Consider the following 21,449-nt stretch of genomic DNA (forward strand, 5'->3'; position numbering starts at 1 on the left):
TATATGTATGTGTATATACATGTATGTATGTGTATATGTATATATGTATGTGTATATACATGTATGTATGTGTATAGGTATATATGTATGTGTATATACATGTATGTATATATATGTACATATGTATATATATATGTATGTTTATATATGTACATATATATGTATATGTATGTATATGTATGTATGTATATGTATGTGTATATATATATATATATATATATATATATACATGTATGTATATATTTGTATGTATGTATGTATGTATGTATGTATATATATATATTTATATACTGTATCTATATATATATATATATATATATATATATATATATATATATATATATATATATATATATATATATATATATATATATATATCAAATCAAATGTTATTTATATAGCACTTTTCACACACAGGTAAGTGGCAAACACAGTACTGTACAAAAAAGAAAGGCACAAGGCCAGTAGGACATTTGAAAACTAATAATGCAACTTTCAAATAGACCTTGAAGTGGGCGGGGAGCCATTGCAGTGACTTTAAAACTGGTGTTTTGTGCTCCCGCGCTCTGGTCCTTGTCATTACACGTGTAGCTAGGTTTTGTATATTGTAGAGTTTTTTTTGTAGTCTTTGGGAAAACCAGAGAAAATCACAGAAATCATGTTGAAAATATTATTTAACAACATTAGAATTGAATACAATTTTTTTTTTTAAGTATGTGTTTGGGCTTCACGGTGGAAGAGGGGTTAGTGCATCTGCCTCACAATACGAAGGTCCTGAGTAGTCTTGGGTTCAATCCCGGACTCGGGATCTTTCTGTGTGGAGTTTGTATGTTCTCCCCGTGACTGCGTGGGTTCCCTCCGGGTACTCCGGCTTCCTCCCACCTCCAAAGACATGCACCTGGGGATAAGTTGATTGGCAACACTAAATTGGCCCTAGTGTGTGGATGTGAGTGTGAATGTTGTCTGTCTATCTGTGTTGGCCCTGCGATGAGGTGGCGACTTGTCCAGGGTGTACCCCGCCTTCCGCCCGATTGTAGCTGAGATAGGCTCCAGCGCCCCCGCGACCCCAAAGGGAATAAGCGGTAGAAAATGGATGGATGGATGGAAGTATGTGTTTTAAACCATGTTCCCAGACTTTGTGGACATATAATACATAATACTATATATATATCGTAGTTGACATACACTGCAAAATAACTGTAGCTTTTTTGATGAAATACCGTATTTTTCGGACTATAAGTCACCAGGAGTATACGTCGCACCGGCCGAAAATGCACAATAAAGAAGAAAAAAAACATATATACGTCGCACTGGAGTATAAGTCGCATTTTTGGGGGAACTTTATTTGATAAAATCCAACACCAAGAATAGACATTGGAAAGGCAATTTAAAATAAATAAAGAATAGTGAACAACAGGCTGAATAAGTGTACGTTATATGAGGCATAAATAACCAACTGAGAATGTGCCTGGTATGTTAACGCAACACATCATGGCAAGAGTCATTCAAATAACTATAACATATAGAACATGCTAAACATTTACCAAACAATCTGTCACTCCCGATTGCTAAATCCGATGAAATCTTCCTCCACGGTGTCGCTCCTGGTATGCGCCGCTAGCGTCCATTCTTTCTGCTGCTCGATCGCCGTTTTCTGGTGCATATTTCACTACATCCAGCTTGTATTCTGCAGTATATGATTTCCTTTTCGTTGCCATTTTAGTTCAGTCCTTCTCAGTTTTTTATAAGCCAATGTTGCTGTGATCTATTTTAATAGCTCCGGCAGTAGCGTATAGCATCTAGCAGTTAGCATTCTAAAACCCACAATGCACTTCTGCCATGACCCGCCTCCGCCAAATTCTTATTGGTTGGCATGTGAGTGACGATTGCTGACGTGTGTGTGACGATTGCGGACATTTTCTTCGTCGCTCACGCGAATGAGATAAATAATATTATTTGATATTTCAAATCAAATCAACTTTATTTATAAAGCACATTTAAAATTTACCACAGGGGTAGCCAAAGTTTACGGTAATATGTTAATAATTTCACACATAAGTCGCTCCGGAGTATACGTCGCACCTACGGCCAAACTATGAAAAAAACCTCGACTTATAGTCCGAAAAATACGGTACTCTCAGCTCAGTTGCCATAATTTTACCGTAAAATATATGATGTGTGTTACAACATATTTTACTGTTTTTTGATTTGTTTGTTTTTTTACAGTAAAATATATTGTTGTTGTATTGCTGTAAAAAAAAAGAAAAGAAAAAAAAAAGACGACTGACCTACCAGCTTTTTTACCTTAAAATCTATTCTTTTTTTTTTTCTTTTTTTTACAATTTGATGGATGACTTGCTTTAAAGTCATGTATAACATAATATGTGTTGCTTTATTAAATACAGTTTTAAAAATATGCCATTGCATGCAGTATGCTCCATGTGTTTTTTTTTTCAAACAAATACATTTAGTCAGAAGTACTTCCAGCTTTTCGTGGGCCATATGAAGTCTTACGTTGGTCACCTGTGCTCTACAAGTGAAGAGCGTCACATTTACATGTACACAATTGGACATGTCCGAAAAGGAGTAGGAAGAAGCAGTGTTTATTTCATTTTACCCAGCAAATACTGATTGTTTGTTCTCTTCCTGTGTATAGATGTTGAAAGAAATAACAATTGATAGCTGGCTTTAAAAGGGAAAAAGAGAGACTTAAAAAATAAATAAATGAATAAATACAAAATGAAAAATTACAGGAGAAAAAACGATATATAAATAAATGCAGGACTAAGCAATACCTTAATGATTACAGATGAATGAAAGCCTGAATAAATAGTTGATATCCGACATATGTCGTAGTTCTTCAATGTACCTTGTAAACAGCATGTTTGAACTTTTACTTAAACTGGCTCATAAAAGAACATTGTTTGAGTCCATGATTTCACTCCACTAAAAGTTGTCAGCGTTCTTCCATCCTGGCCATGTTTTAAATTATAATTTTCCCTGAGGTTGTAGTTCTCCACACGCTGGAAAAAAAAATGGTTGTACATTAATTGGTTCATTTGATGGCGACGTCTGTCCTCCATGGAATAACATGCACTGTTTAATTCAAGTAATCCATGCATGTTACAGTCAACAGCTGTTACATGAACTACTTTCTTTTTTACCCTCCTTCCCGCCCCCTAAACAAAATATTTCCCCAGAAAACAGGTCACAATGTGGATTATTTATAGTAACGGGGTCACTGAGTAGTTGTGTCAATTGTTTTTTGTGAGCCAGGTAGAAATATCAACTACTTTGTAAACAATTGTTTATTACTAAAAGTTACATTACATGTAGCATCATTACAATATTGTCTTTATATTTTTACTGAAATTGTAAAAAATAGAACTTAAATACTACTCCTCTAAATACAGGGTTTGTATAGAAATATTTGTCTATATGGTGATTATTAAAACGTGTAGTTAATAAGAATAAGTAGTAATTTTCCCGTACGTGATCATAGAATTAAGAACTTCTTGGATGCCTTCATAAAATCTCCTATGTAACCTATCCATTTTTAACAGTCAACACATGCAAGACATACACGCAATAACGATGTATGAAAATCAAGGTGGCTGCGAACTATTATTTAATCTAGTGGTGTAGTAATACAAGTATTAAGCAAAAATACTGCACTATAAGTGTAAAAATAAGTTAACCACTGTCAATACTAATGTGTAAAAAAATAATAATACATCTTGTGTCTTTTTTTGTCTTAATTTTTTTCACATTGTGGTCACACACTTTTAAAAATAAGCTGTTTACTGCAAAAAGTGAAAAAGATAAACACTCTTTCTGAACTTTTCGGACAAATGACAACAAAATCAGTGCCAGGGCCACCCTGGTGCCATCACAAAATCTATATCAACCATACATGCCATTTATTTTCAAAATAACATTTCCATTTTACTATTACATAGGAGTAAAAAAAACTGTTAGAAGTAATATGTTAAAAAAAACCTCAATTTTAAGTTCAATGACAAAGCTGGTATCATACATTGTGATGCACTCGTTGCTATATACAGAGCACACGCTGCAGGGTAATGTATACTTTGACATAAATGATACATGGATCTTTTACACACACAGGTGGTGCTGGGTAACAGTTCACATAAAAAAAGTGCCAACTTTTACTCATTACACCAGGCCACAACAGGCCCGCTAAAGTTTTTCATCAACCATTTAAAACTGGGTTGCTCATGTATGCAGTACTCCCGCCACCCCATAGGGGGCAACAGTGAAGCTTACGTGACACAATAAAGCAGCAGTGGGTGGGTAGAAGAATATGGCACTATCGACCCTGAAAAAATATATACATCATGAAAATTTAAATTTAACAGCGACTGGACAAAAAAGTATGAATGTGTTGACATTTCTGATTTTGTGATGTCTTTTGTATTTGTTGTCGTGTTGTTTTGGCGATCAAAACTGGTTAAATAAATGTAGCTCTGAATTTGACCAGAAGAGGGAGATAAAGCAGCACCTTATGTTTGATTGTGTTGGGCCCCATGTTTTGCACTACATCTTCTATTTTATGTATGTAAATGACACGATGGACATTATTTATGTAAATTGACGTTATACTTCTGTAATGTTTTTATTTTCAGTCTTACAAACCTCAATAAATGAAGATGTATAAAGAAATAAAACTGAGGAATAAAAATATTACGATCATCAACAAAACTGAGCTTCTGTTTTTCATGCTGTTCACTATCTGTCTAGCTGCACACGCTGGAAACGAGTAGCGAGGGCAGAATAATGATTTTATTGACAGTGCATTGTGAAAGCTGATATGTTTACTTTGTAAGTAAGTAAACACAGTCTCAAGGTGAAATAACTGAAAACATGTTTTATTTTGTAGTTTCTTCAAAATAGCCACCCTTTGCTCTGATTACTGTTTTGCACAGTCTTGGCATTCTCTCAATGAGCTTCAAAAGGTAGTCACCTGAAATGGTTTTCACTTCACAAGTGTCATAGTTTTGATGCCTTCAGTGACAATCTACAATGTAAATAGTCATGAAAATAAAGAAAACGCATTGAAATGAGAGGGTGTGTCCAAACTTTTGGCCTGTACTGTATATATATACTCTATATGCATCTATGCAAGTATATCTATATGTAAGTATATACTCACTATATGTATGTATATATATATATACATATATATCTATATATATATATATATATATATATATATATATATATATATATATATATATATATATATATATATATATATATATATATATATATATGTGTGTATATATATATGTATATATGTATATATATATATAGAGAGAGAGAGAGAGAGAGAGAGAGAGAGAGAGAGAGAGACTCACAAATAGATAGCCCGGCCCTCGCCAAATTCTTTTAACCAAATGTGTCCCCCGAGCCTTGGTGTAGAAAAAACATATTGCATCAAAATCAATGTTGCTGCCAATCATTATTATTATTTTATCTCTGGGTCTAGAAATAAAAATAAATACTACAGTATAAAACATCAATACAAAATGTGTAAAAGAGTTTTGTAATCAAATCTGCTAAGTAAACAAAAGCTGAAGCACTTTTACAAGATTGACTCTTTAAAAAAAAAATGAAATAGTCTTCAGCTGCAGACATTTGTTGTCCTGGTGTTTATTCGACATTTCACACTGTAAAACGTAGGTATCAATTCACATCATGACAGAAACGCATTTAAAGGAAATTATTTTAGTTTAATGGGGGAGAAATATGATATTCTACAGCAGTTTGTATTTATTTGATTTGAAGGGTTACGACGTATTCCTTGTCTTTTTGTGCAGAGATGGCCAGCTGGGTTTCCCTGCTTCTCTTCCTTGCCTGCCAGAGGACCTCCAGAGCCCAAGAGGCCAGCACTGCCTTCCCAGAGTTCCCCTCAGAGACCCCCATCAACAACGTGGTCCAGGACCCGCGCACGGGCCGCGTGTACGCGGGAGCCGTCAACGCCATCTACCAACTGGGGCCATCTCTGCGGCTGGAAGCCCGGGCGGAGACGGGTCCCAAAAAGGATGCCAGGACGTGCACGCCGCCGGCTTCGGCCTGCCAGGACACCAAGCTGATGCCAAACATCAACAAGCTGCTGCTGATCCACCCGTCCAACGGTTCTCTCATCGTGTGCGGGAGCCGATACAGGGGCATCTGCTCCTTACAGAACCTGTCCAACGTGGAGCAGCAGCTCTACTACAGCGACAACAAGGGCGAGAGGACTTACGTGGCCAGCATAGAGGACAACGTCAACGTGGTGGGCGTCATGTCCACCTTCATCAAAGAGCAACACAAGTTGGACGTGTTCCTGGTGGGGAAAGGCTACGGCAGCCAGGACAGCACCAAGATCATCACCACCAGGATTCTGCAGGACTTCCGGGAGTGGGTGGTTTTTGAGAGCATCATCGAGGCCTCCACCATTCAGACCATGCCCTTCGGTCCGAGGTACCTACATGACTTCAGGCACGCCTTCTCCGCCGACGGCTTCGTTTACTTCGTCTTCTCAAGGACTCTGGACGGCAACGACAACAAGAACCTGACCTTCGTGTCCCGTCTGTGCGAGAACGACCACCATCTGTACTCGCACACGGAGCTGCAGCTCAATTGCGGCCAAGATAACCGATACAGCAAAGTGCACGCCGCCTACGTAGCGTCACCCGGGAAGGAGCTGAGTCGGGTCATGACAGAGTCCGGGGCGTACGAGAAAGTTCTGTTTCTGGTGGCCAGCTCCGAGGACGAGCACAGCGAGTCGGCTCTGTGCATGTACACGCTCAGCGCCATCAACGAGCGGCTGGTGGACATCATCACCGCCTGCTACTGCGACTCGGGGAAGATTTCAAGCGTCCCCGTCGTTGACATCCCATACTCCACCAAAACGGCGGAATTCTGCACATCGAAAATTGCTGTAAGTCTCCTTTGAAGAATTTGTATTGATAGAATGGAGCTGAATCTAAGACACTGAGTTCAATGGAGCGTTTGCAGATGCCATCAGTGGCGCCCTCTATGGTTTGTGGTTGAAATGTTTTACAAGACATGTTATTATACACGTGCTACATACATTCTCAAAGTTTTATAATCATAGATATGACTTATGGTCATTTAGTTGCCAAGTGCCTCCCATGTCTCCTGCAAATACGTTTTGCTTTTTCAAACAATACTGCTCAAATATGTTCTTATCGGTCCCCAATTTCACAGTGGTTCGACAAAACACCCTTTGTCTGTGTTATGTGGAGCTGTGTGAGAAATTTCAAGTCAATCCAGCTCATAGGGGTTTTATAACAGCGCCACTGTGTGGTGTGTTTTTCTGTGTAGCCGTACAGGAGTGGAAGAGTTACTTTACACCAGAGGTGACCATTACGCCGATCGCGAGCTACCGGTTGATGGCGATGGGTGTGTCAGTCGACCGCCAGCCAGGCATTAAAAAAAAATAGACCTAAAAATTTGCGATCATCAATCTTGACCAACACGTCACTTTCGTCACTTGATTGACATTCAAGGCACCTGAGGGTCTTGTGAAATGACGCTGGCTGCTGCCAGATCATAATTAAGAAAAGATTACCGACAGGAAGGCGAGAAACGCTTATTATTTCAACAGACTCTCGCGCCGTACCTGCCGTCAAAACTCTAAAGACCGACTGCACAGATCCTGTCTTCACAATAAAAGCGCTGCTCCGTCCTACCCACCGCTAACAAAATAAGAGTCTTATAAAGCTAGCAGGCTACGGAGTTTACCGCCAATGTATTTCTTGTAAAGTGTATAAAAAGTATGGAAGCCGGACAAATAAGATGCCAAAAACCAACCACTTTCATGTGGTATTGGACAGAAAGGAGGACTTTATTTCTCCTCCACAATGTAAAATCGAAAATGTGGATGTTATCAGCACTATTGTCTGATTCCAATCAATGCAAGTCATCAGAATCAGGTAATACACCAACTTATATTCTTGTCTTCATGAAAGAAAGGAACCTATATGTGTTATACATGCTTGTATATATATATATGTATGTATATACAGTATATATATATATATATATATATATATATATATATATATATATTTATATATATATATACACATAAATTATACATACATACATACAGTATATATCCATCTACTTTCTACCGCTTGTCCCGTTCGGGGTCACGGGGGTGCTGGAGCCTATCTCAGCTGCATTCAGGCGGAAGGCGGGTTACACCCTGGACAAGTCGCCATCTCATCGCAGGGCCAACACAGATAGACAGACAACATTCACACTCTCGGGCCAATTTAGTGTTGCCAATCAACCTATCCCCAGGTGCATGTTTTTGGAGGTGGGAGGAAGCCGGAGTACCCGAAGGGAATCCACACAGTCGCGGGGAGAACATGCAAACTCCACACAGAAAGATCCTGAGCGCAGGATCGAACCCAGGACCTTCGTATTGTGAGGCAGACGCACTAACCCCTCTTCCACCGTGCTGCCCTACACACACACATATATATATATATGTATGTATATAAATGTATATACATATATATATGTATATATATATATATATGTGTATATATAAATGTATATACATATGTATGTATATATATATATATATATATATGTATATGTGTGTATATATATATATATATATATATATATATATATATATATATATATATATATGAGGTAGATTACCTCGACTTGGTCATTTGAAACGTAGCTCACCTGCTAAAAAAGTGTGGGCACCCCTGGTTTACACAAATGTTTGTCCTGTCACACACATGCAACATTTGTTTTGCAAGTTACCCGAAAGTGAAGTGAAGTGAAGTGAATTACATTTATATAGCGCTTTTTCTCAAGTGACTCAAAGCGCTTTACATTGTGAAACCCAATATCTAAGTTACATTTAAACCAGTGTGGGTGGCACTGGGAGCAGGTGGGTAAAGTGTCTTGCCCAAGGACACAACAGCAGTGACTAGGATGGCGGAAGCGGGGATCGAACCTGCAACCCTCAAGTTGCTGGCACGGCCGCTCTACCAACCGAGCTATACCGCTATATATATACTCCCCGAAAGGAGTTGTGATGCTAATTTGAATGCAGTGGAGATCAAAGAAGATGGTTGATTAGCCCAAAGTAGATTTGAAGGTGCTGAATGTCACCAGTTTAAGATGACGCTTAAACCAAAAATATAACACACCACCAGCCAGCTACCAATAGTGGTGTAAGAGAACAGATTTAACATGTCTAACATTGTTAGTGCTGTCAAAACATAAAAATACATCTGAGATTGCATAAAAAGAAACATATTTGTGCTTGTCTCACAGAGGATTGTGGATGATATAAAAAAAAAAAAAGTGTAGTTCCCCTTTAATTTATGGCAATTCCCGCTAAAATGTAGGGTTGGGTCGATAATACGATATCAATATATAACCCGATAGACATATAATCCATAACAATTTGAAATGCGTTCGATAAAACATTTGATTTTTTTTTTTTTTTGGTCTGAAGAAAACAGAAGTTATGAAGCAAGATTTGTGTCATGAAGTCACTTGCGCTTTAGGAACCCAGAAAATGGGAAGTGTCACTGAGCAATAGGAGGGACACGCTAACAGCCACTCTGGTTTTGGGTCGGAAGGATGAGGCCGCCGATTCTTGACAATTTGGTGGCTTTATTCTTATTTCTGCAGGACACAACCAGACACATTCACCACTACTGCTGCATGCTACCGCTCGCTCTCCTAACTCTTCCACTCACACAACACACTGCCATTCTTAAAGGAACACAAACACACACATACGCTGTCTTTCTGTCTTGCCGTGGATTCTCTGCATGGAGTGAGAATAGAAAGTGTAACATCCTGATATATCAACTCAATAACAGAAACCTGTCTTCAATTTTGTTGGTTTTAATGCAGACAGTGGGCAACATCCTGCCACTTCCAATGTGTCGCTTTAATTAGTTGTGTCATGTAGCGTTCAATAGCTTATACAGTAGTGCCATCTATTGTCTCACATCTGCAACTACCTTCAAATCTACAATAATTATTTTATTACCTTAGCAGTGCTTGTCCTAACTGGCGACCCGAGACTCTCTCCACTGATAAATAGTACCCTTTGTATCAATAATTATCGATATCGATCAATATAAAAAATGTATATCGTATCGTGGGGACTGGCTTCTACCAACCTAGTCACGTCCGTTGTGTCCTTAAGCAAGACACTTCACCTTTGCTCCTGATGGGTCGTGGTTAGCGCCTTGCCTGGCAACTGCCGCCATCAGTGTGTGGAAGGTGTGTGTGAATGTGGAAATAGCTTCAAAGCGCTATGAGTACCTTGAAGGTAGAAAAACGCTATACAAGTATAACCCATTTACCATTTATATAATTGTTGGCCATATCGCCCAGCCCTAGTGACACCCCTAATATTTAATTAAACTTTGTAGAACTTCTGTACTGGTCAAATAAAATGTTTGCTTTGATTAGTTTTAATGCTTGATCTGGGCTGTTTTGAACGCCTTCTAAGCTTCGACCTGGCTTTAATACAATTTCAATGAAATAGGATTTTCCAAAAACAGGTCTGGAAAAATTCACGTGATAATAATAATAATAATAATAATAGATTTTATTTGTAAAAAGCACTTTACATTGAGTAAACAACCTCAAAGTGCTACAGTGTATTAAAAAAATAAAAAATAAAAATAAAAAGATAATAAAAAATAAATAAAAATAAAAACTAGAACAGCCAAATAGCTAAAACTAGTATGCATATATCTAAAAAAAGGCTTTTTTTTTTTTTTAAAGAAGGGTTTTTAAGCCTTTTTTAAAAGCATCCACAGTCTGTGGTGCCCTCGGGTGGTCAGGGAGAGCGTTCCACAGACTGGGAGCAGCGGAGCAGAAAGCTCGGTCTCCCATTGTTCGTAGCTTTGTCTTCGGAGGTTGGAGGAGGTTAGCCTGTCCGGAGCCGAGGTGTCGTGTGGAGGATTTGGGAGTGAGTAGTTATTTGAGGTAGAGGAGGGCATTTCCATGGAGGCACTGGTGACAAAGTAGCAATGCATGATTGTGTGTGTTTGGACTGTGTTCCGCATTGCTTCAGCCTACAGTTTTTTTTTGTTGATCTACAGAAGGACACGTTAGAACAGTACAAGTGCGGCGGAGACTTCCTGCCCACGCCTTTGGCCAGCAAGCCCGAATTCGCCTTGAAGTCCAACGCGGCATTGACCAAGCCCGGCCTTCTGACCGCCGTGGCCATCGCCGTGGAGAACGATCACACCGTTGCCTTCTTGGGGAATAACCAGGGAGAAGTCTTCAAGGTGGAGTTTTACTACAAACTTAGAACCTTTAGGGCAGTGGTTGTCAAACATTTTTTATCCAGTAACACCTCAGAAAAAACTTGGCTCGCCAAGTACAGACATTAAAATACAGTACAAAAAGTACAAAGTAGTCAGTAAAAACCAAGCAGTTGTTTTATTTAACAGTATATTTAATATTTTTGGCTCATGAAACAATTTGAACAGGAACACTGTGTTGAATATAGGAAAATAAAACACTGTACTTTAATCATGTAATTACCACACTTTAAGAAATCACTGCTTTCAGGGCAACTCTGAGGCGATCTGATGACACTGTTGTTTTGCAGGTACACCTGACATCCCATCCATATGTGTATGGCAAGGCTCCTGGTGACACCTTGGGAGAGAAGGTCAACAAGAACCTTTTCTTCGACATGGACCACAGCCACCTCTACATCACCACTGAAAAAAAGGTGTGTTGTCATTACTGATGCTGTACTGTATGTAGGAATGTGTACTATTTATATTACCGTATTTTTCGGACTATAAGGCACACTTAAAATCCTTTCCTTTTCTCAAAACTCGACAGGGCGCCTAATGTACGGAATAATTCTGGTTGTGCTTGCCGACCTTGAAGCTATTTTATTTGGTACATGGTGTATTGATAAGTGTGACCAGTAGATGGCAGTCACACATAAGAGATACGTGTAGACTGCAATATGATGGCAGTCACACATAAGAGATACGTGTAGACTGCAATATGACTCAAGTAAACACCACCAACATTTTAAATGTTCCATTGAAAATATAGAACATTACACACGGCGCTCAAAAATCTATCAAAATGTTTTAGTAAGACTTTGGTAAGCTATGAAGCCGAACCGCTTGATGGATTGTACTGCGCTTCAACATACAAGTATTGTTATGGTGTGTGTATAAGGTAAAACATACAAACCCCATTTCCATATGAGTTGGGAAATTGTGTTAGATGTAAATATAAACAGAATACAATGATTTGCAAATTATTTTCAACCCATATTCAATTGAATGCACTACAAAGACAAGATATTTAAAGTTCAAACTCATAAACTTTATTTTTTTTTTGCAAATAATAATTAATTTAGAATTTCATGGCTGCAACACGTGCCAAAGTAGTTGGGAAAGGGCATGTTCACCACTGTGTTACATGGCCTTTCCTTTTAACAACACTCAGTAAACGTTTGGGAACTGAGGAGACATATTTTTTAAGCTTCTCAGGTGGAATTCTTTCCCATTCTTGCTTGATGTACAGCTTAAGTTGTTCAACAGTCCGGGGGTCTCCGTTGTGGTATTTTAGGCTTCATAATGCGCCACACATTTTCAATGGGAGACAGGTCTGGACTACAGGCAGGCCAGTCTAGTACCCGCACTCTTTTACTATGAAGCCACGTTGATATAACACGTGGCTTGGCATTGTCTTGCTGAAATAAGCAGGGGCGTCCATGGTAACGTTGCTTGGATGGCAACATATGTTGCTCCAAAACCTGTATGTACCTTTCAGCATTAATGGCGCCTTCACAGATGTGTAAGTTACCCATGTCTTGGGCACTAATACACCCCCATACCATCACAGATGCTGGCTTTTGAACTTTGCGCCTATAACAATCCGGATGGTTCTTTTCCTCTTTGGTCCGGAGGACACGACGTCCACAGTTTCCAAAAACAATTTGAAATGTAGACTCGTCAGACCACAGAACATGTTTCCACTTAAATGTTAAATGAAAAGTTAGATTTTATTATTGAACAAATTATCATATATTACCACATGAACACACACCAATTTGTGCCGTATCGATTCAAATGTGCCGTTGTTTGTTATCATAAGATTGGTAATAAAAGTTAAAAATAGCGTCGGACGTTGTGTGTTCAAGGTTTGGCGGTAATGTCCAGTTTTCCTCACCGCTACTTTTTAGTGACACAATGCTGATATTTTTTATCACTTGGGTCACAAATCGGATACGGCCCACAACCCTTAGAGGGACAAGCGGTAGAAAATGGATGGATGGATACAGAAAAAAAATGCATGGAATCAGAAGACCTCAGGTCCGAATCAGGGCTGGGTAAAAAAAAACTGGACAGGAAATTAATGTCTGCTAATGCATCTGAAACAGACTTCCCAAACAATACAAAACTACACAATCCCAGAGAGAACCAGGGTCCTCTCCAGTGGACATTTGTTTTGGTCTATTTATTTTGTCGGATTAAACAATATAGTCCTGTTAAAGTCTGCGAAACAATCTCTCAGGAGGTACGAAGGTGCACAGACCCTATGAGCCTGCCTCATGCACACACCCACCACTTCATGGAGAACAGCTTGGTAAAAAATTAAGAAACACAAAAAAACATACTTCTCTGCACAACTTCAAACAAAGCTGGCATGTTAACAAGGTTGTGTAATGTTAGCACCGTGGCTCACATAGTTGTGCTAGTGTTGCTAACATTGTCTTTTTTTGAGTGTAGAAAAAACATTGTCTTTTTATTTACTCGGTTGTTGATGAGTCTTCTTGTAGAGTTTGCCTCACCGCCGGTTTGGCTTAAATTTCAGTATGGATCAAACTAGTGGGTGGTAATTTGTAGGTCCGGGGAAGGCGAAAAGATGTTTGCAAAATAAAGACATGCAGTATGCAGTAACAAGCTGTTTTTTGTTTTGTTTTGTTGTTACATGTAGACCTTGGCAGAAGGCAATTGGAGATGCAACTTGCATTAAATTGAACAGCTAGCACATTTATAATGTATCTGCTAGGAAGTTCAAGCAGATAAGCTATATGTGCATATACTGGAGGCGTGCACACACCAACCTCCACCCACTCATTATGGTGATGTTATTGCATCACATTCAAGGCCAACTCCTGCATTATCTTGGAGAAAAACATAATGGACACGAAAACATTAATTCTAAAAACCTTCTCTCTCTCTCTTGCGAGCTGGGAATGATATGTTTGCCAAGAAAGAAAGAGCCAGACAAACTGTTTTCATGTGCCCGTCTGCTGATAATCGACTGCTCATAAATTGTCTCTAAATCCCCGTCATCTTCATAGCAGCGTTGGGATTTTAACTGTGCTGGCAAGGTATGGTGGAGAAAAACATAAAAGGTACTCCATAAAGACTAAGTGTGCATGAAAAATACATCAGGCTTGTCAGATAAGGGACCACATGGGGTCCCCTTGTATTATCATAGTACTGGGTGTTCAAATGACTTCATAACATTGTAAAAAAATTTAAATACCGGTAATGAAAATTTAAAATATTTGAGTTGTTTTATTTCTAGCAAAATAAATAAAAAATCAAACAAAACACTCATTTGGATTATGTAAAAATAAAAAAACAGCATTTAAAAAAAAAAAAACATTAAAGAAAGATATATGTGTGTATATATGTATGTATGTATATACAGGGTGATTAAAAAAAGAATAGGCCAAAATCGACATGCATTTATTCAGTTCTAAAGCATTGCTAGACTGACAGACAGATCCCCGGACCTAACTGTGTGTGACTTTTTTCTGTGGGGGTATGTTCAAGACAAAGTTTATGTTCCAACGTTGCCAGCAAATATCGATGACATGAAAGATTGAACAGCAGCAGCAATCAACACGGTGGATCGCGACACCCTGCCGTGCGCGACCCGAGGGTCCCTGGTTCAATCCCCACCTAGTACCAACCTCGTCATGTCCGTTGTGTCCTGAGCAAGACACTTCACCCTTGCTCCTGATGGGTGCTGGTTAGCGCCTTGCATGGCAGCTCCCTCCATCAGTGTGTGAATGTGTGTGTGAATGGGTAAATGTGGAAGTAGTGTCAAAGCGCTTTGAGTACCTTGAAGGTAGAAAAGCGCTATACAAGTACAACCCATTTATTATTTATTACCCTGGGGCACGTTTGGGAAGAATTCTCTTATCGTCTTAATGTTGTCCGTGCTGCCGGGGGTGGCCATGTTGAGCACTTGTAAAGCATGGAATAAATACCGCAAGTTATGTACAACACATGTATTCAAGCTAGGTTTTCTATTGTTTTTCATTTTTGAAATTCCGAGTGATCATCCATCCATCCATTTTCTACCGCTTGTCCCTTTTTGGGGTCGCGGGGGGTCGCTGGAGCCTTTCTCAGCTGCAATTGGGCGGTAGGCGGGGTACACCCTGGGCAAGTTGCCACCTCATCGCAGGGCCAACACAGATAGACAGACAATATTCACACTCACATTCACACACTAGGGCCAATTTAGTGTTGCCAATCAACCTATCCCCAGGTGCATGTCTTTGGAGGTGGGAGGAAGCCGCAGTACTTCAATATATACAATTATTTATTTTTTTAGACTGTATCGAAATAAATATTTACCACTTGATTTTTTTATTTAATTATCAGTTTGTTATATTTTATATATATATGTATATATATATATATATATATATATATATATATATATATATATATATATAAATAAATACATTTTTTATTTACTTAGATTATTACTGTATTGTATTTAAAAGGAAGATTGTTACATTTGTTTTAAATATTTTTGTAAAATGTTTCAGTACTAACTTACAGTATTTAAGTAAAAGTTTGTTATAGTTCAAATATTATTCATAATATTACTATAATATATATATTTTACATAAACATTTACGCGATATGACACTATTATTCACTATTATTGTATGTAATTAGAAGTTTATTATATTTTATTTATTTTATATTAATATTATACGTTTTTACAAAAAACTTTTAGGCTATATACAAATAGTCTATATATGTATATATATATATATGTATGTGTTTGTATATATGTGTATATATATGTATGTGTATTTATGTGTATACAGATATGTATGTGTATATATGTATTTATGTGTATATAGATATGTATGTGTATATATGTATTTATGTGTATATACATATGTATGTGTATATATGTATTTATGTGTATAAAGACATGTATGTGTATATATGTATGTATGTATGTATATTTATATACAGTACATATAATCTATATATGTATACATGTATGTATGTGTGTACATGAGTGTGTATATATATATATATACATCTATATATACAACATGAAAACATGTCTGCGTGTGAATATATATATATGAAATATAAAACACATATATATATAGTATTACAAATAAAAAATAAGAAAAAAATGTCATTTAAAATAAAAAACAAGTTGGCACAAATATTTTTTGAAATAACAAACAACATTTTAAATAAATAAAATATATTAAATGTAGAATAAAAAAATATATGTTCAATGGGTTTTATTTTTATACCCCCATTGTGCATTTACTTATATATATTTTCTAGATTAACATAGAAACTTGTGCAATTATTAACAACAAATGATCACATTAATCATGTTTAAACGCAGATTGATCGCAAAATGTATTTTAACCCCACATGCTCTCTGTGCAAAGATGAGTGAGGTCTTCTGACCTGCGTACTCTGGCAAATTTTGTTTCAAAATCCACTTTAGATAAGACTGGGTTTGAACAAATAAATGATGTGAATTCAATTTCAATTCAATTTGAGTCAAAATATTGGGGTCTTTTTAAAGTTAATTTAAATTGTTTAAGTAAAGTTACTGCGATTAATCGAAATGCTGTAGTATAATTAATCTGATTAAAAAATCGAATCCGCTGACAACATTAATTTCTTCATATATTTACCGTATTTTCCGAACCATAGGGCGCACCGGATTATAAGGCGCACTGCCAATGAGCGGGTCTAGTCAGGTCTATTTTCATACAAAATGCGCACCGGATTATATTGCGCATTAAAGGGGTCATGTTATGATTTTTTTTTTCTAAATGTAAAACACTTCCTTGTGGTCTACATAACATGTAATGGTGGTTCTTTGGTCAAAATGTTGCATAGATGATGTTTTACAGATCATCTTCAAATCGCTTTCTGATAGTCGCTTCAGGATGCGCCGTTTTGTGGGCAGTCTTATTTACACGGCTCACCTTCGGCAGCGTCTTCTCTCCGTCATCTTTGTTGTAGCGGTGTAGCGTGCAAAGACGGGAGTGGAAGAAGTGTCAAAAGATGGAGCTAACTCTTTTAATGACATTCAGACTTTACTTCAATCAATAACGGAGCAGAACCTCCTCATCCGTGGCTCACTAGTGCAACAACAACACCGGAAATGTGAAAAAACGTCCGACCGGAACTCTCTAGAAACTAAAGTTCCTTGGGTGAATAGTATTAACTCACTACACCGGTATGTTTTAGTGCTTTCATAGCGAGTTCACTGACAGATATAAGTAAGAACTTTACGCTACTTTATATTAGAAATGGCAACAGTGAAGGATGAATGTCCCATAACAAGAAGATAAAGAAAAAGCTTATTGACTACGTTATCAGCACGGATTACAAAGGCGGAAGCGCGCACATTTTCTGGATTCATGCAGATCCCCAATACAAATCAGCAGGTACTAGAAGGTAAGAAAAGTTGCTTTTGCATAATATTGCGAAACAAAACGCCAGATAATATGTCTTACCTTATACACACACCATAATAATACTCCTATGTTGAAGCACAGTACAATCCATCAAGCGGTGCGGCTTCATAGCTTGCCAAAGTCGTACTAAAACATTTGGATAGATTTTTGAGCGCTGTGTGTAATGTTCTATATTTTCAATGAAACATATAAAATGTTGGTGTTGTTTACTTGAGTCATATTGCAGTCTACACGTATCTCTTATGTGTAACTGCCGTCATATTGCAGTCTACACGTATCTCTTGTGTGTGACTGCCATTTACTGGTGACACTTATCATTTCACCATGTACTAAATAAAATAGCTTCAAGGTAGGTAAGCACAACCAAAATTATTCCTTCCATAAGGCGCACCAGGTTATAAGGCGCACTGTCGAGTTTTGAGAAAATGAAAGGATTTTAAGTGCACCTTATAGTCCGAAAAATATGGTGTATGCACTGCAAAAAGTCAGTGGTCAAAAACAAGAAAAAAAAATACAAAAATGAGGGGTATTTTATTTGAACTAAGCAAAATTATCTGCCAATAGAACAAGAAAATTCAGCTTGTTAAGGCTTTCCAAAACAAGTAAAATTAGCTAACCTCAATGAACTCAAAAATACCTTAAAATAAATATATTTTCACTAATAACAAGTGCACTTTTCTTGGTAGAAAAAAAAAAAGAAAGACCTCTTTGCTCAATATGTTGAAAAATATTCTTAAATTAAGTAAATGCTAGTGCCATTATGTTGACATAATGATATGCGCCCGGCATTACATTTTTTGAAACCAGCAAACTTATACTAAAAACTAATGTATTGTTCTTAATGGAAAGGCAACAAGGCAACCGCTTGTTACTCTCAGGGTTTCCTAGCCGCTCAGGCAAATCATATTGTCTAAAAATGCATTTTTCCATCGATAACATGACATCATCGCGTCAAGTGCGTGCTCTTTCAGTCAATTAGTGCGCCAATTTTGTTTTATTGGAATTTTGAAGAATTTATCTGAATGTGCATGAACTATTTCTGTTCAAAATTGTTTGAAATGTCACATGTTAAATGTTTAAATATTAACTGTTAGTTTACTGTACACTATAGGAGTACATGTTTTCTATTGTTTCATTGAAAATAAAACAGCAAAGTCCATTTGGCTGTCATCTGTTTCAATTATGAGACACAATTGTGTCAAAGCCATGATTTTTTGTTTCATGCTTGAAGTAAGAAATCATTACTTTAAAAAAGTACTTTTATACTTGTGAGTGTTAATGACACAGCTTTGCAACAGTTGATATTCTAGTTTCAAGCATGTTTTACTCAATACAGGTCATAAAATCTCAGCAACAAGCTGTAATACAGTATCTTACTGAGATCATTTATGACCAAAACCCTTAAGAAGAATTATCTTATCAGACAGAAAATAAGCAAATATCACCCTTATTTGAGATATTTAATCTTACTTAGATTTCAGTGTTTGCAGTGTGTGTAGCTTTTTTATGAAAAGTATGTGTTCTTCCAATGGCAAATTGAATAGTAAATTTGGTCATTGATGCTTTCAGGAAGAGAAGATCTGTGCAATCTATTGCATTGGTAGACTAGGCACCCGGCAACTATAGAAGACTGAGGTTGATGTTAATTGAATAATTGATGGTAATTAAATAGACATATTGGCCAAGTTCCCCTTTGAATCTTAACTGTACTGTAAATAGTGATATGCAGTGTACAATAATCAAGAAATACTGTATGCAGAAGTATTGTAGGCGTCCCCCCGCCCCCCTAATCATGTTGTCGTGTTGCCGCAGATCACCAAGGTGCCCGTGGAGACGTGCCTCCAGAAGCAAGACTGCCAATCTTGCGTGAATATGAGGGACCCTTACTGTGGCTGGTGTGTCCTGGAGGGCAGGTGAGACTCACACAAACACATCCAAGGAAGTGTTTTCCCCATTTGTTTTATGGCGGATGTTGTTTTTTTTCTACTAACCTGAGTTGGTTAGTAAAAGAAAAAAAACCCTGGCCTTGAAATTAAACCAGTTTGTCAGGCTCACAGCGAAATACACTCTCATCAGCTGGCATTGAAGCTAATGCTGATGTTTATCACGGGTTTTACAAGGTTGTGAAGGAGATACATATTTGTGATATGAATCCAAAGAGGCCTTTTGAAAAAGTTTTCATTGTCAAGGCGAGCTTCCTCCCTATTGTCCATGAGTTTTATTGTGTTCCGCTACACGATAGCTGCATTTGAGCATGTTGACTTGTTACCAAGTATTTATTAGCTGGTTTGGCTTTTGTCATTGCTATTATTTGTTGGTGTGCATCGACAGCCTATCATCCAATGATTCTCCCTTTTAAACTGTAGGAACAACATCTTAGTGATGTTACAAAATCCATCCATCTTCTTCCGCTTATTCGAGGTCGGGTCGCGGGGGCAGCAGCCTAAGCAGGGAAGCCCAGACTTTCCTCTCCCCAGCCACTTCGTCCAGCTCTTCCCGGGGGATCCCGAGGCGTTCCCAGGCCAGCCGGGAGACATAGTCTTCCCAACGTGTCCTGGGTCTTCCCCGTGGCCTCCTACCGGTCGGACGTGCCCTAAACACCTCCTGAGGGAGGCGATCGGGTGGCATCCTGACCAGTTGCCCGAACCACCTCATCTGGCTCCTCTCGATGTGGAGGAGCAGCAGCTTTACTTTGAGCTCCCCCCGGATGACAGAGCTTCTCACCCTATCTCTAAGAGAGAGCCCCGCCACCCGGCGGAGGAAACTCATTTCGGCCGCTTGTACCCGTGATCTTGTCCTTTCGATCATAACCCAAAGCTCATGACCATAGGTGAGGAAGGGAACGTAGATCGACCGGTAAATTGAGAGCTTTGCCTTCCGGCTCAGCTCCTTCTTCACCACAACGGATCGATACAGCGTCCGCATTACTGAAGATGCCGCACCGATCTGCCTGTCGATCTCACGTTCCAGTCTTCCCTCACTCGTGAACAAGACTCCGAGGTACTTGAACTCCTCCACTGGGGGCAGGGTCTCCTCCCCAACCCGGAGATGGCACTCCACCCTTTTCCGGGCAAGAACCATGGACTCGGACTTGGAGGTGCTGATTCTCATCCCAGTCGCTTCACACTCGGCTGCGAACCGATCCAGCGAGAGCTGAGGATCCTGTTACAAAATTACCAAAATAAAAATTCAGTAGTAAGCAGCGGTTGCATCAATAAATTCAGAATTTTTTTTCATATTCATGTAAAAAAACAACTATTAGTGATATGTATTAGTGATAGGTGAATGATGTCTCGGTGAGTGTATGAAACACTCACTGGCTGTATTGACTCTGCATTGATACCGTGTCAGTGTTTCATAATGCTCATCTGCTAAATTAAAAAAGTCATTACATTTGACCTGCAAATAAAATTAATAGTAAGTTAATATATATATATATATACGGTATATATATATATATATATATATATATATATATATATATATATATATATATATTTATTTTTTATTTTTTATTATTGTATTTTTTCAAATTAATAGATAGATAGTACTTTATTGATTCCTTCAGGAGAGTTCCCTCAGAAAAATAGTTGCGCTGAAAGGAATATAAAATGCACAAATTTGGTCAATGATCCAAATAGTTTCAGGGTTTCCCCCG

General features: G+C 38.0%; 1 protein-coding gene across 6 annotated transcripts in view; it reads left to right on the forward strand.

Annotated features, from left to right (window-relative positions):
* The window catches only part of plxnb2b (plexin b2b), a 523,354-nt gene that overhangs the window by 357,981 nt on the left and 143,924 nt on the right, over window positions 1-21,449 (forward strand). For all 6 annotated transcript variants that reach the window (XM_061969610.2, XM_061969615.2, XM_061969611.2 and 3 more), the window contains 4 exons: window positions 5,841-6,946; window positions 11,133-11,321; window positions 11,648-11,773; window positions 19,604-19,704. In XM_061969610.2, the coding sequence (XP_061825594.1) occupies window positions 5,843-6,946; window positions 11,133-11,321; window positions 11,648-11,773; window positions 19,604-19,704 (1,520 nt within the window). In that variant the 5' untranslated portion in view covers window positions 5,841-5,842. The remainder of the gene's footprint in view (window positions 1-5,840; window positions 6,947-11,132; window positions 11,322-11,647; window positions 11,774-19,603; window positions 19,705-21,449) is intronic.

This window comes from Nerophis lumbriciformis, linkage group LG10 (genome assembly GCF_033978685.3).
Source record: "Nerophis lumbriciformis linkage group LG10, RoL_Nlum_v2.1, whole genome shotgun sequence".
Lineage (NCBI taxonomy): Eukaryota > Metazoa > Chordata > Actinopteri > Syngnathiformes > Syngnathidae > Nerophis > Nerophis lumbriciformis.